Source organism: Hippocampus comes, unplaced genomic scaffold (genome assembly GCF_001891065.2).
Source record: "Hippocampus comes isolate QL1 unplaced genomic scaffold, H_comes_QL1_v1.1 scaffold117, whole genome shotgun sequence".
Taxonomy (NCBI): Eukaryota; Metazoa; Chordata; class Actinopteri; order Syngnathiformes; family Syngnathidae; genus Hippocampus; species Hippocampus comes.
In genome coordinates this window covers 1,121,974-1,137,001 of record NW_017805225.1, presented here as the reverse complement: position 1 = coordinate 1,137,001, position 15,028 = coordinate 1,121,974, and the positions used below count along the sequence as shown (strand labels likewise).

Sequence of the window (15,028 nt, the reverse complement as noted above, 5' to 3'; positions counted from 1 at the left end):
CAGAACCATCTTGGAATCGAGAGAAAAGTTCTACGTTCTCACTCTGCCCACCTTCAGCTTCTTCGACAACCCGAACGAACATGACCAATTTGCTTGCCTCTCAGAAACTTCCCGCGCCTTTTCTTTCTCTTGTTATGACCGTTTCGGAAACACCGTTGGGTTGTCGAAGCGCTGGGAGGCTTGCGCCGACGCAAGAGTGACACATGTCAACACGTGCTGCGTGCGAGGGTGATGAGTCGGCGCGCTTGCAATTGGCCCCGACGAAGCGGCCCCACCCCGGGCAACCCGGTTCCAAGAAGGGAGCATATTTCTGGGCTTGACGGGTTCACGGCCTCCCTGAGCGCGTTTGCTTTTGCAATGTTGAAATAGAAAGACTCTTGCCCCTGGTAACTGACTGGCGCGAGCACCCACACGGCCACCCACATATATTCTCCATTATGATGAGCTTTGTCTGGTTTATTTTTCTCTTTGTATCAGGACCGGCAATATATGGCAGCCTTGCTTCTTCGGATCTTTGTGCACGTTATCAGCGGCAATAAAATCGGAACACAGATGAGACCGAAGGGATAGCATTACATTTTTCATTTCGGCTCAAGGCTGAAAAAAAAAAAGCTTCAAGATTGCGTTTTAGGTTTTGTCGGCATGATATGCTGTAAACGTTACTCTGTTTAATAAAACAGTCAGATGCGTACGCCGTAGGTGTTGAGGGAATTTGAGAGGACTCTCGCCTCAACTCAACTCGAGTGTATTTCTCGAGCGCTTCAAAACAAAACCGGCGCTGTATACAAAGTGCTGTACATGGAGCAAAAATAAGTCGGACAACAACCAACAATAATAACAATACATTCATAATGGAGAATGCACAAAAACCGTCAAACTACAAATCAAGTCTCGTGCTGAGTCAAAGCCAAACACTAAAAATGACGAGTTTGAAAGAGCGGCGTTGATTCCAAAGAGCGGGAGGGGCCACGAAAAAGACTCCGCCAAGCCCCCCCATTAGCATGTCAGTTGATACGTTTTGTAAAAAAATAACCATTGCCGAGCCGCGGTGTGGGCGAGCGCTGAGTGAACATGAACTGAGCCGCGTTTGAACGAAACTCATTTGTCTCAAGAGCTGTCGGTCTGTTTTGTTCCCCGTGTCTTCTTGTTAAAGACGGATGGAATGACTCTGCTTATTATGACACTCAATGCACGCCAAAGAATAGGACGACGACGACATTTGATTCAAGCGACTCATTTTTATGATGATGATGATGATGATGAGGAATGAGAATTATACCCATATCATTTTGTTTGTTTGGCTCCCGACAGCAGTCGAACAAGATGTAGGCTGTTTACTGCAGGTTGTTTGCCTTGAGTTTTGATATTGACCAATGAAACGAAGAGAAACAGAACGCCCTTGAATCGGTCTATATCAGTGGTTCTTATGCACATTCACTGAAGCCTTCATTAGTGAAAAAAAAAAAGATTTTTTTTTTTACAAATTCAAGACATAAAAACAAAATGCATTTATTAAAAAGAGAAAAGATCGAACCCACGTTAAGAACCATTGCTCGATATATTTAGTCAATGGCACGTAGCAAGTCCAAAATAAATTCGGTCCATCGCAAGTTATCTGCACCGACGCTGCTGACAGGTTGTGGTTTATGATCAGCGGTAAAGATGTTTACAGAGGTAGTGTATTGATGGGCGTTAATTGACCATATGGCTGTTTGTTTGTCCAACTGGAGAGCGGCCAAAGACGGCGCCAATAAGGCCGCGGCAGCGCACGTGCGTTCGATATGTACTCACGTGCACGGAGACAGCAATTTCCAGCTACAGCCCATCTGTGCGATGCACACCCGCCCCCCCGACTTGGTCGTCATTAGGCTGCACTTTGGAAGCGCAGGCTTGCTCATTCCTTCCGGCCAGTTGAGCATTTTTTATATTTTTTGGTCGATCTCTTCCTGTTTCTGTTGAGCGTGTGTATATTGTTCAGTTGAGAACACCAAGTTGTGTCATCGTGAGTATTGGTTGTGTAAATCTCAGCGCGCAGTCTTCAGCCTTCCTGAAGTCGGTGCTTCCAATTGCACGACAAATGAAGTTTGTATCTTTGTCAGACTTGATGTTGGCTCTCCTGGGCTGCAGAAGGAACGACTGAAACGAGTCAGCAGGTGAAACGGCGTTCACATCGGTAACCGGATGGGACGTTGGTGGAAAATGATGTTGGGACATCTCATCTCATTCCATTTCATCCCTCTGATTGGACAAGCACCGTTCCGATTAATTGCATTTAATTGCATTGATTGACTCCGCCGTCATCTCTTAGACGGTTGTGGTTAATTTTGATGTTCTGTTGCAACAGATGTTCTCAATCATGCGAATTTGAGACACTCTTACCTTTTACAGTTTAGATCCTTGCAGGAAAGAAAGGTAAATACGTCAAGTGTGTGTGCGTGTGCGCGGGTGTGTAAATAATGCAGGAGCGAACACTAAATGTCAGAGCTAAAAATTCCTGCCATTGTCTTGCTGGGATTCACTGCATATTTTATGTATTTTATAATTAGCGGCAAAGTCTCAGGAGAGGAGAAGAGGAGAATTAGGCCTGGCAGTTACGGCTTTCACTTATTCCTACAACAATTTAATGACCTTCATTTGAAAGGCAAATCTTGCTCCTCTGCAGAGTTGAACATGGCAATTCTCACCAAGTGCGAAGAGCTCAGCATGTACCGGTCATCATAAAAGGACAAAAGTCGCCAAGGACCGCAATAACCAAAATGTTTTAACGTTTTAATTGTAAATCGCAAACGTTTAAAGCAAGGAGCCAATAAGTGGAAAATCGAAGTGAGGGTCCGCGCTTCAGAAAAAAGAGAAAAACATTAAACAAAGCAGGGAAAGTGAGCAACAATAAGAGACAACGAGGAGGAGAGTGATGTGAATGTCGAATGAGTTCTATTTAAAAAAAAAAAAAAAACACTTGCACTTCGAATCCATTTAAAATGGAGCCCAATGTCTTTGGCTTCATCCGCCGCGTTCTTTTTCCACTCACAATATTGCCAAATTTGGCCACCGACACTGTGTAACCTTGCCGCCGATCTGTCTGAACATCCTGTGCCTTCGCCCTTTGCGAGCCTGATGCACGGCTCAAATCTGGCCCGGTCATCGGTTCTCCTTCCTGGGCACGGAACAAAAGGTGAGCGGGAATTTGCAGTCAAAGCCTCAACTCTGTGAAATCTTCTTTCACAATCTATGACCAAAGTCCCACACTTTAAGCCGGACCGAAAATCTCATTTGTCTTGACATGACTTTGAATGGTTTTCTCCCCGCCCAGTTTCTCGTGTCTCTCGAAATCTTTCTGCTTTACCTGATACTTTAAGATTCCATTTACGCTTTGTTTTCTCTGCTTGACTCTCATCTATGGGATTGTTTGCATTTGTTTGTGTGTGTGTGTGTGTGTGTGTGTGTGTGTGTGTGTGTGTGTGTGTGTGTGTGTGTATACACATGATAAAATTCTCTTGCATTTTTCTGAGTATGGATTGGTGAACTTTTTTTGTTGAAAAGGCACACTATAGACTAATCCCTCCGTCCTATTTCCGACCCGCTTATCCTCACAAGGGTCGCGGGGGGTGTGCGGGAGCCTATCCCAGCTGTCTTCGGAGGCAGTAGGCGGGGGGGGGCACCCTGAAGTGGTCGCCATCCCATCGCAGAGCACACGTAGATGAACAACCCTTGCACACTCAGGGACAATTTCGAGTGTTCCATTAACCTGCCCTGCATGTTTTTGGAATGTGGGAGGAAACCGGAATACCCGCAGAAAAGCCACTTAGGCACAGGGAAGGCATGCCCGGTGCCTGGAATTGAACTCTCGACCTCTGCACTGTGAGGCTGATGTGCTCACCAGTCCACCACCATGCTGCCCTGTGCAGCACAGTGAATACATTTTATTTTAAAATCATATTCACTTTGACCACACCATGAAGCCACATCATTTCTCAGTGGGCCATGACCTGCCATTCACCCCCTCACACACACACACACATACACACACACAATGCCAGAAACCACAAAATGTACACCTTATCGGTCGTAGAGTAGGTGCACTCAGTTACGCTGCCACTCTGCAAGAATTTTATGAATAGCCTAGAACTCATTTTCATCTGATTTGTATTGTGTGCACGTTAAAACGACTTTGTGGCCACTTCTGAGTGTTTTATGGCTCATGTTGTACATAATTCCTGGCCACAAATGAGTGTGTGATGGGCCCGTTGGACTTCGATTATCGCAACAATGTGAGTGGACCCAAGCCCGCGTCGTGCGTCGGCCTCCGTAAATATAAGCGCTCTGGCAACGTTTTGACTCGTGGGCTGTGCACACAACATCAGCAATATCCCGTTTGAACGTAAAGCCTCCAAGTTCAATCGGTGCCTTCAGTTGACATATTGCTTGACAGCAGGCAAAAATTGGACCGAAACACCTTGAGCATTTTATTTTTCATGTCTATGTATGCAAGTATCCACAGAAATTAATTCACTAATTTGTTTGCGAGCTAAACAGGGAATACTTAAAATCCCATTTCATTTGAAGCATCCTCTCCGCCTGCTTTGCATATCCTGTCTGATACGCTCATTTCTCCCCACGGACTTTCTCCCAGTCAACGATACTTTTTAGTCATTAACGGTGAGCTTAACGGCAAACCTCCACTCTCTGAAGGCCAACAGTCTCCAATTAGAACGGAATTGTATGTGGGTGTGTATTAACAAAATAAGTACGTGAAGACCAGTTTTCTATGTGATCCCGATATACAGTACACACTCTCGAGTTCCTCCTTCTCTGCTCTATTTATGTACTCGAACCCCTGCTCCTTTTTGGAGTCTCTACTGGAATTAATGTTGAACAACACAAAAGTCCCACTCTGGTTTATTTATATATATATATATATAAAATGTGTGTGTTTGTGTGTGTGTGTGCGCGCGTGGTGGTTTATATTTCATCTTGTGTAAGAAGATGCATTATAGCAGTCATTTGCTAAATTGCTCGTACCAATCATTGGAGTTGGACTTGTCAACCAGCTCCCAGAGCTTGCATTTACGAGGGACGAATGGTCACAAACAGCCCCACCGTATCCCAATTGGCCTCCAATTGTTTGCTAGAGTGCAGTCGAACCTGATTACGATGCACCTCGAGGGACAGAGCGAATCTAACGGTAGTTCGCTGTAAACATTTCCAATCGGATGGCCGCCAACGATGATGTATAATACCGTATGAACGTGTTTAGGTGTAAAAACGTGTCCATTACAAATGCGTGTATATGAAGGAAAACAACACGATTTCATAAGACGTGAAACCAACAAAAGCAGCGTTCCTACTTCCTCTCTGAAAACTTTCGGTCAGCACATGAAAAGTGCCTCTCCTCCAGTTCGGGATTTGTCGCAAAGCCGAAGCCGTCAACGTTCCTCTTGCAATCTGTTGGCCTCCAACTCTGGCGTGCTTTTGTGGCCATGACGCACGAAATCGTCGGGTTGGTCAACTCGGCCGAGCTTCTTCTGGGAGACGCCCTTTCCAAAGGGAGAGTCCATTTCAGCCTTCACGAACAGCGAGTTTCGCTTCTGTTGACCAGACGTGTTTTCAGACCACGCTGCGCCCCCCCAGAAGTGCAACAATGTACCGAGTCGATCGGTAGCGTGGCTAAGCAACTGTCCATTTTGTTCATGAGCAAGGTGGCGGCAGCAGTTAGCTTCCCGCGGTTCGTTGTAACAAAGGCCTTTGCATTATTTTGCGGGGAAAATCTGGTTGTTGTCATGAAGTTGGCATCATAACGGTGTTCGTTGGAAGCGAAATCGGCAAATGAACCCGGTGAAATCGGGATTTTGAAACGTGAACGTTATCGCGATGGTGGAAAAGTAGTCAACAGGGCACGTCGAAAAAAAAGAGGTCGGACTGCATATCTCCAGTCGTCGCCAAATGCTATCTTGTTGACTCAAATGCTGCGTGTCGCTAATTTGTCTTGATGGCAGCGTTAGTTTTTTGTTTTCAATTTAGTATCTTCAAGATAAACTGAAGTCAATTGTAACGTGTAACTTGCAAATGTCTCCATTGTGAGACAAATAAAGGTTTTCTCATCTTATCTTATCACTCCGGTGTCCCGGTGTTTCTTTGTTTTCTTGTTTCAGGCCAGCGGGAGGCGAGTGTCCGAAGAAATGCCGGTCCGCGGTGCCCTAGAACATCACCAGCGGCACCATGGCAAATCATTGGCCTGTGAGAAAAGAGGAGTGCTCGCACGGGTCCGCCTCTCCTGCTAGATGGTCGGCGCCCTCCTTGATGCTTCTATGGCTGCCGTGGGTGGTCTTCTGGCTGCTGTGGCCCATCCGAGCCGAACAAGTGGCGCAACACGTGGGCAAAGGGCTCCGCGGGTCCGCCGCGTCATCTTCCTCCTCTCCCTCCGGCTCCTCGGCGTGGGGCTTCAGCACAAGGCAGAGCGGAGGGCAGCTGGACTGGCTGCTGTCAGAAAAGGGACCTTTCCACCGTTGCCCTGAGTACACCGAGTTCAGAGAGAGGTTCCATCAGGGATTTTCCACCAGATACAAGATTTACAGGTGAGATGCCTGTCTGGGGCTGCGTCGACGTTGCTCGGATTGTGTGTCCACAAGATCGATGTCAGCAACAGGTCAAGCCGGAAATCAAATCAAATCTCTGTTTTCCATTTTTACCAGTAAGCTGCCTCACGTATTGCTTCCCACGGGTTTAAGATCGGCAAATTATTCAGTCTGCTCCTCTCCTCTCATACGCTCTACGGGGGCCACTCAAGTGTTCATGGTACCTGATATGAAAGATGCTACAGTTATCCCTCGTTGTTTGCGGCCAATAGGGACAGAAACCCCCGCGCGAAAAGTGAAAACCGCAAGGTAGGATTTGCCCGCCCCCCACGATGAATTTTGCGGGCATGTGTATGTGGCTACCGGCATGATTAAAATCCGGAAACGGTATTCAGACTTGACGTATTTGAGACAAAGATGACAACAGTAAACGTACTGACTTCGAACTTCCATGACAAAACCTCGGACAGAAATGCGCATTCCTCAACATTGCCTTCTGAGGCGGGAGAAGAGGCTTGTGTTGTGCTGAGGTTTTGAAATTGGAGGAAAAAAAAAAAGCACTGTGACCTTCATCTTGTCTTCTTCTCCGTTGAAACAGATTTAATGAGGTTTCTTTTTGAATCAGACAATGGTCTTTTGTTCGTGAAGAAAAAAAAAAACCTCTGACCAAGCTGACGGTTTTTCGGCTGTCACTACGGCCGCCGTCACCGCTTCCTTGTGACGTGCCTGAAAAACCAGCTGAGCGGGTGGAGGCTTCCCCCGACCAAGGTCGAGGCTGCGAACCGTCCCCAGGCCGCTGCCGTCGAGGCAATGTGCTCCTGTCGATGGTGGCGTCTCCGTGGCTGGGCGAGCGTCTTGCTTAGGCGGCGGCAAGGGGTTGGAGTGCAGCATCAAAGCAGAACTGAGACAGTTTTATTCATGCCTTTTGTGTGGCTCAAAAAGAATACTGGTGCAGGGGGAAGGATTTTTTTTCTCCCCTCAGCCGCCTCCGGTGCCTTCGCACTTCTTCTGTTTGCCCGTCGTATGCCCAGTTGTTGACGAATGAAGGCTTGGCATTTGTTCATTTTTCCCCCAGGCGGATATCCCGCCGTACAGTAGTTTCAACAAAACTCTGGCAGCCCAAGGTAACGGGTTAGCGTGACCGCTTGACAAACAGCGAACAACTTTGTAAGTCGTGCCCTCTCTCTCTGATTGATTGCTTTTCCTCAGGCGCAGTGGTTTCTTAAAAATCAAATTAGCGACACAAAATGGGGCCACGGTGAGGGACCAGGTTTCCCCCGGTGCGTCACAGGCCCGGCGGGCCGCCAGACCTTCCCCCCCTCGCCCCCCAAGTACCGTATTGGCCCGAATATAAGACAGTGTTTTTTGCATTGAAATAAGACTGAAAAAGTGGGGGTCGTCTTATATTCGGGGTCTAGACATTATACCCATTCATGACGCTAGATGGCGCCAGATATCATTGAACCGAATGCTGAACTTGACTCCCCAGGCCAAAGTGAACCCCTGCCACGAAGAATAAAAATAAAAATAGCGGTAGCACGAAGAAGAAAAATAAAAAAATAGCGGTAAGAAGGAAAAGAAGAAAATAATAGAAGAGAACAGAAAATGGAGAAACGTAGCGACAATCTGGAGAAAAGTGGGTCGAAGATCGGCCAGGTTAACTGGCAGCTGAGGAGAAGTTATGATGTGATTTACAAAATTTCAAAAATCAGAAGCCATTCGTTTACGAATGTGATTGCACTTTAGTTAACATATTTAAATGTTCAGATTTTAAGATTTGATTGGGGAAAAATAACATGCTTTTTCTCTCAAATATATTGTTATAATCATTTGTTTCAGATGTACTGTAATTATTTTCTGTATAAAAATTTATTTGGTGTTCAAAAAGTCTTTATTCAAACTTGAGTCTTGAAAAAGAGGGGTCGTCTTATAATCAGGGCCGTCTTATATTCGGGCCAATACGGTAAGTCTGAAAAAAAAAAAAAAGCGAATCAAACACTCTTGTGGGAGGGAAGTCGGCCGGGGTCGCGGAGTTCTGAGGACCGCAGTCTTTCTTTGCATGTGCCGTCCTGACACATTTCTAGCATGCACATTGTCGTAGTCGTGGGGCAGAATGCAGTCGCGTCATTATTATTCGATGCAACGTAATAAAATTGCCTGCGGCAAATATTTACTAAATATGTCATTAAGACCATCTGCAATAATCAAACAAAACGTTTGTTGCGGCTCTCAGATGAGCACCAGAGGTTGTTGTTTGGCGCTCATGTTTTTCCCCGACCCATCGACCTCAGATTGACAGCGCATCGGGGCGACGTCGGGTCCGCGGGCCACATCCGTCCTGTCCGCAGACTCCGCAGCCTTTAGGAAGTCAAACGTCAAGTCGAGTATATTTGCTGCTTTTGTTTTGAGGCGCATGCGTGTGCAGCAGCGCTGGCGAGCAAGAGCAACAGCTCGCTTTCAGCCAACTTAACGATATTGTTGCCCTGCCGCCCCCAGTCAACGAGTAGCACGAGCGGGGCATCCTTGACTTTTCGTTTTGTTTTTGGTGTCTCCCGTTTCCTTTGAACGTAAAAACTTTCAGACAATCTTAGTCCTTGCGTATCAAGGCTCATGACCACGGAGGATTGATGGCGAGCAGTGAAGCTGCTGCCACTTGCAGGGCACGCGCTCGGCCAACCTCAACTCCCGAAATGGACAGCGGGAGTATTTGGGTCAATGTTTATGAAGATGGGAAAGTTTCAGGTCAGGTGCAACCGCTCATTATAAAGTTTCTGGTCTGTTCACTTTCAACTCGCAAAGGCTCCCATAACAACTGCCAGCTTGGAACAAATAGGCCGGTGCTCAAAAGAAGTGCAAACTCTCAACCAAACTTTTTTTTTTCCCTTGCAGCCGACTTTCACACGTCGCCGTGCGAGTGGTACTTCATGCGAATGGATTTCTTTTATGTTTGATTTGATTTGTATGCCTTTGCATTTTCACATTGAATTCTTCCCATAACAGGTTGCCGAAGCCCGAATGGAAAACGACGTCTTTCTATTTTGCATCACAAAAAAAAAAAAAAAGGCAAAGGAACCAATTCCCCACACCCGTCATACGGTTCTGAAGTTCGATACAGCCAGATTTGCATTGCCCAACCATGCTTCACCGAGAGGTATTCTCTCTCCATCTTTTAAGCAGTTAACAACTCGATGTTTGAATAGAAATTAGAGAAAGGATTGGTACAGTTGCAGATTATTCGACAGCTGACACGCTTTTATTGTAATAACATCGCACAACAATATGAAGCACTTTTATCTGGAGTGGTATTGGCCAAGGGAGGAAGAAAAGGCAGGAAGGAAGGAAGGAAGGAAGGGAGAAAGAAAAGGAAAAATGCCAAGGAAGGAAGAAAAGAAGGAAAAGGAAGGATAGATGGCTGGCTGGTTGGATGAATGGGTTAAGGGAAGCAATTAAATCGTCTCATTTGAAGCTAATCATACATTTCAAATCAGTACTCGACGCGCCCGTTTCCATTTGAATATTACGCTTGAATGCATTGAGCTCGGTGGACTGGAAGCTGCTGCTTGATTTGCCGGTGAAATTGTATTGGCCTCAACCATATCGGTGTAAGAGCAGCACTTGTATAAGAGCAGGCATTGCAAGATGAAAGGAACGCCTTGAACAGTTCTGCTGCCAAGACGCGCCAAACGTCTTGACCGGATTAAAACAAAAAAAAAAAACCCCACAAAAAAACAAACCTGCCATTCCAAGCAGCTGCACTGCTATGACGCAAGCGAATGTTCAAAGGAGGCATCCGATGGGCGCTGTCTCTCGACAGCGAATAATGTCCAGGTGTTATTTTCCAAACACGTCGCCAGCGGAAAGCTCCGAGGAACTCCTCTGCATCGTCAACAGTTACGGGCAACGCCATTTCCAGGGTTTCCGTTCATCGAAATGCCGGGGGTGCAGGTGCAATCGCGGCCGCGCTAAAACCGTTTCGTGAACCTCATCCATCATCATCATCAGCCAGTCAGCCAGCCAACGGTCGCACGGTGGTCTCGCAAAGCAAAGCGAGGGGAGAAGAAAATGACGCACGGCTCATCTTTGGATCCCAGTGCCGTCGCTGTGGAAAAGCCCACCCGCTAAAAATCAACCCCGGCGGATCCGTGCACAACCGCCGGCTGGCTGCCCTTCTCCCCGGATGAAGCATGAATCCGAAACCGATGCTCGGCAGATGAAAAGCACGAATCGGCTTTTTGTCTTTCGCATTGCAAAAGAGAGCTACGGGGGGAGGTTCTGGTCCCCATTCACGGCGAAAAACGAGGGTGCTCTCTAATTCCCCACGGCCGACTGTCTCGCTTTATCCCACGTTCCAAACTTTTGCTCGGCGAAATGGATGGTGCCATATTAGGACAATGTGAGTGGATTCTTGCTGCTCTCAAACAAAAACTTCAGCCTCTTTGGCCTTCGATGTCCTGAATCACGAGGGGAGGGGAGTCGACTTGACTTTGGCCTTACCTTTCGGCGCATTTCTCTCGTTAGGGAATTCAGCCACTGGAAGGTAAGCGGCCTGGCGACAGAGAAGAGAGACTTCCCGAAAGCGGCGTTGCCCTTAGCCCCGGAGTTCCGACGTAACCTGCGATTACTGGGGCGACGGCCGACCTTGCAGCAAATCAACGAAAACCTCATCAAGAAGTATGGGACCCACTTCCTGGTGTCTGCTACCCTCGGAGGTAAGGAAAGACTTTTTGACACGCGCTCCACATTCATTTCTCCCGGCAAATTCCTGCTTGACTTTCAAATGAACATCGAGTCCGGAAAGGATCAATTGCGGCACCGGCCAAGTCGGAACCGGGGACTCCCGCGCCACCTGCGGCATCTGGCCAGAGCGCTTCAACCGCATGACTCTCCTCCCTCCTGCGAGAGGTGGGCCGAGTGAACGCGAGATAAAACGGACCCCGTTTCTAACCATATGTCTCGCGTTATTGGATTTCTTTTTACCTTCTTCGCCCCTCGGAGAGGATTGAAGTAACTCACAAAACAGAATGGCCTGCGGTATTGATTTCAGACACCTCACAAATCAAAGACGGAGGCCCGCTTTCTAGGTGCGCAGTGACACGCCGCAGAGCATGCTCGTCGCTTAGTAGAACGTGACTTCGATGCTTGGGAAATACGGGCCTGTGGAAAATTGATTCCAGATTTGGCTTTTTTTGTTGTTTTGTTTTTTTTTCCTTCAAGACAATGCCGCAATGGCCATGTTGCATTTACCACGGGACTCACGCTGTGTTTTATTGTAGCTGTAGCTTCTGTTTAAGTCGCGAAACATCCACACAATATGACGATGATCATATACGTTGACCTTGGATTTGTCAAGGACGCGAACTTGAGACTCAGCACGAAGGCTTTGCCTCTTTTTTTGCCAAACCACGCCACCAGAAGGCGCAGGGAAAAAAAAAAAAGGCCACTGCGTCATGAGCGTTGTTTTCTTCCTTCCTTTCTGAGAGTCGGACTGATTGTTTTGATTCTCAGGGGAGGAGTCGTTGACCATTTTCCTGGACAAGCAAAGACTGACTAAGAAGTCGGAAGGCAACAGCAACAGCACCGCGGTGTCTCTGGAACTGCTCCATCAGCTCGCCGCTTCCTACTTCACTGATCGAGAGAGCACCCTGAGGAGACTGCACCACCTGCAGATCGCCACTTCGGCAATTAAGGTAGTCCGTTTCACGCTCGCTCACTTGCGCAGTTATTTACAATCCAGGATGTTTGCGTCACAATTGGGGTTGCTTTAAAACATGTTTTTCCATACGGTTACTCGTTACCGGGGATAAAATGTATTTAGTACCGCACGTACAATAAATACGTAGATATTATACTTAAGTAATATTCGGGGGGGGGTGGGTTGCCTGTGATGATAGTTATATGTTCTGTCTACATGTGCTGCTGCACTATTTGTGTTCAAACCTTCCATGGTTTCATAAGTACTTCGGCATGAATGCTAGTTTTCATGAGCTGGTCTGTAGCATTTAACCTCCAATGTCTCAACGGTGCTTTCCTCCGAAACAACAACATAAACAACACAAAAAAGGCCACTTTGATTGCCAAGTGACAGTTTATCGCAGGATAAACACTGCATTGATGCATGAACTTTTAACAAACGTTGAACTTTGTGTGTGTTTGTATGCCTGCGTGCGCGTGTTGGTCAAGGATGATGATGGGACTTTTTTTTATTTATTTATTTTTTTTTTGAAAAATCTCTCTTGTAGTGTTAGCTGCCGGTTTTCAACACCACACTGCTTCCGCACATCACCCCGCGACATCAAATCTCACCAACGGATCTTAGCCGTAGGATCGCCGTACCGCAGCCCACCCCACCCCAACGACGTTGCCGATCAAACTAGCCGACTGTAACGTCGCTCATGAGCGTCGTCGTCTTTCTCATGGCAGAATTTGAGATCCGTGTACAATTCACCAGGTGCCTTTTTTCCTTGTTTGCGGCAGGCCTGCCGAGTCTAACGGTGAGTAAAAAAAGCTCAAAGGTGTCAAATGTCTTCAGGCTAAATGGTACCCTGCTGGAAATGTCCTCTCTGCGGGAAATAGGCAAATCTGCCCGCAGTGAAATGAATCCAACAAATGATTCCAATTCCAATTGCATACATCGACGTCCTTTTGCAGCCAAGAGATTTGCACGCCCGCCGGCGCAAATTCACGCGTTAATGAGGCGCAGCATCCTTTACATATCGAACAAATAACGCTCTCTGCTCTGCGAGCCACCTGCCGTGGTTCTGCTCTGCCAAATTTTGCTCACCCGAGAGAAAGCAACGCCGAGTGGGATGTACTTGACCTGTGTCCACGTATGCCTGTGGGCACCGAGTGGCTGCAGCGCAAGCATCGACTGAGAGCGAAACGTTCACCTAAACCACGGTGAAATGGAGGAAGCGCTCTTCGGGACTCAGCTGAGACCACACGCTTGTGTGTTATAAAACCACTTGTACATACATATACAAGTGATTTCTTGTTTTTTTTTTTTTTCTTGAATAAATGTGTTTTCTTTTTTATTTTTACACAAAACACTTCCATGTCAACATCATGGTGCGTTATGATTGCAAGGGGAAGCACATGCGTAATCATGGCCGGCTGGCAGTTATCGATGTGGAAACGCTGACGCGCTAATTCAGCTCACAAGAGTTTTCAGTACCGAAGTAGCGGCGTGTCGTCGTTTGCCGTCGAAATGAGAGCAGGCGCCGGTGATTTGCATGTCCACGTCTGGGCTTCTGTTTCTCCGGTAAATACAGCTTGTCTTCCTGTTTCCTAGGTAACGGAAACAAGAACGGGTCCTCTCGGCTGCAGTAACTATGACAGCTTGGATTCCGTTAGCTCAGTGTTGGTGCACAGTCCAGAAAATAAGATCCATCTCAAAGGTATGCTGGCGTAACACACGAGCACACACCCACCAGCAAACAAACTCCTCACCCCTATTCATTCAAAATTCATGAGCACAGGCAAAAACCTCCTCCAAAAACCTGAAGCAAACGGGATCCTCACGACACAGTGATGAATGCAGCTGGGCATTTGCTGTCATGTTTTTTTTTTTGTTGTTGTTGTTGTCATGTGGCTGGAAACCTTTTCGACCGTATTGCAAGAAACGACGACCCAAAAAAAAAAAAAAGCAGCAACAAGAGAGAATTCAAATCCGCGGTACGTGACGGTGCCTTATTCTCCTCCGAGCTGGCTGTCCAAAACACCGCCTCCCATTTTCCCAGAAAATTTGCGATGATCAGGAGTGAATGCGGGAAAACAGTCGGCTGAAAATGAAATCCCGCCCATCGATCTCCCAATGAACAAAATGTACTTGCGGTCCGACGCGCACACCAACGAGAGAAAGACTGAAAGTCACCCTTGCGCGGACTGACTGTTGACCTCTGTCGGTTTTTGATTCCAAGTCTCAAAGCCGGACCACATGACACGCCCCAACCTCCGTCCTGCCAAATCCTCAAAGACATACACTGTAAAAGCAAGACTATCCAGCGTGACATCGCGCTCTGCAGGGGCGGCGGCGGGGGGGATGAGGAATGATGCCCATCTCTTTTCTGAACATTGGCTTTGTGTTTTGTATTCTCCGTATGCTCCCGCATCATTGTTCTCCCTTTGGTTTTTTGTGGTTTTTTTTTCTCTGATCTTTGATTCTGATTGTATGCATATTTCTTGTACGCCTTGAGGGTTTTTGAGATATGCGCGTGTGCGAGCGTTTAAGCGCCGCTGCTTTGGCGTACCACCGGTGGCTCTCTCATCACTAATGAAACGACTTGACTGTAGGGTAGGATCTGAACAAATGACCTTTTTTTTTCCCCCCTTCTGGTCATATATTTGTTCAAGCAGCTAGAACAAATCTAAAATGTAAAATCTTATGACACGCCCAGTTTGAGATCTCTGTTGGAAATCTGCTCGGTCTAAGGATAGAGAATGACAAGTGAGAGGTGTGT

General features: G+C 47.1%; 1 protein-coding gene across 1 annotated transcript in view; it reads left to right on the top strand.

Annotated features, from left to right (window-relative positions):
• brinp2 (bone morphogenetic protein/retinoic acid inducible neural-specific 2) overlaps positions 1-15,028 on the top strand; it is a 49,476-nt gene that overhangs the window by 18,115 nt on the left and 16,333 nt on the right. The window contains exons 2-5 of the mRNA XM_019869319.1: positions 6,150-6,572; positions 11,091-11,281; positions 12,078-12,259; positions 13,861-13,966. Coding sequence (XP_019724878.1) covers positions 6,217-6,572; positions 11,091-11,281; positions 12,078-12,259; positions 13,861-13,966 — 835 coding nt within the window. The 5' untranslated portion in view covers positions 6,150-6,216. The remainder of the gene's footprint in view (positions 1-6,149; positions 6,573-11,090; positions 11,282-12,077; positions 12,260-13,860; positions 13,967-15,028) is intronic.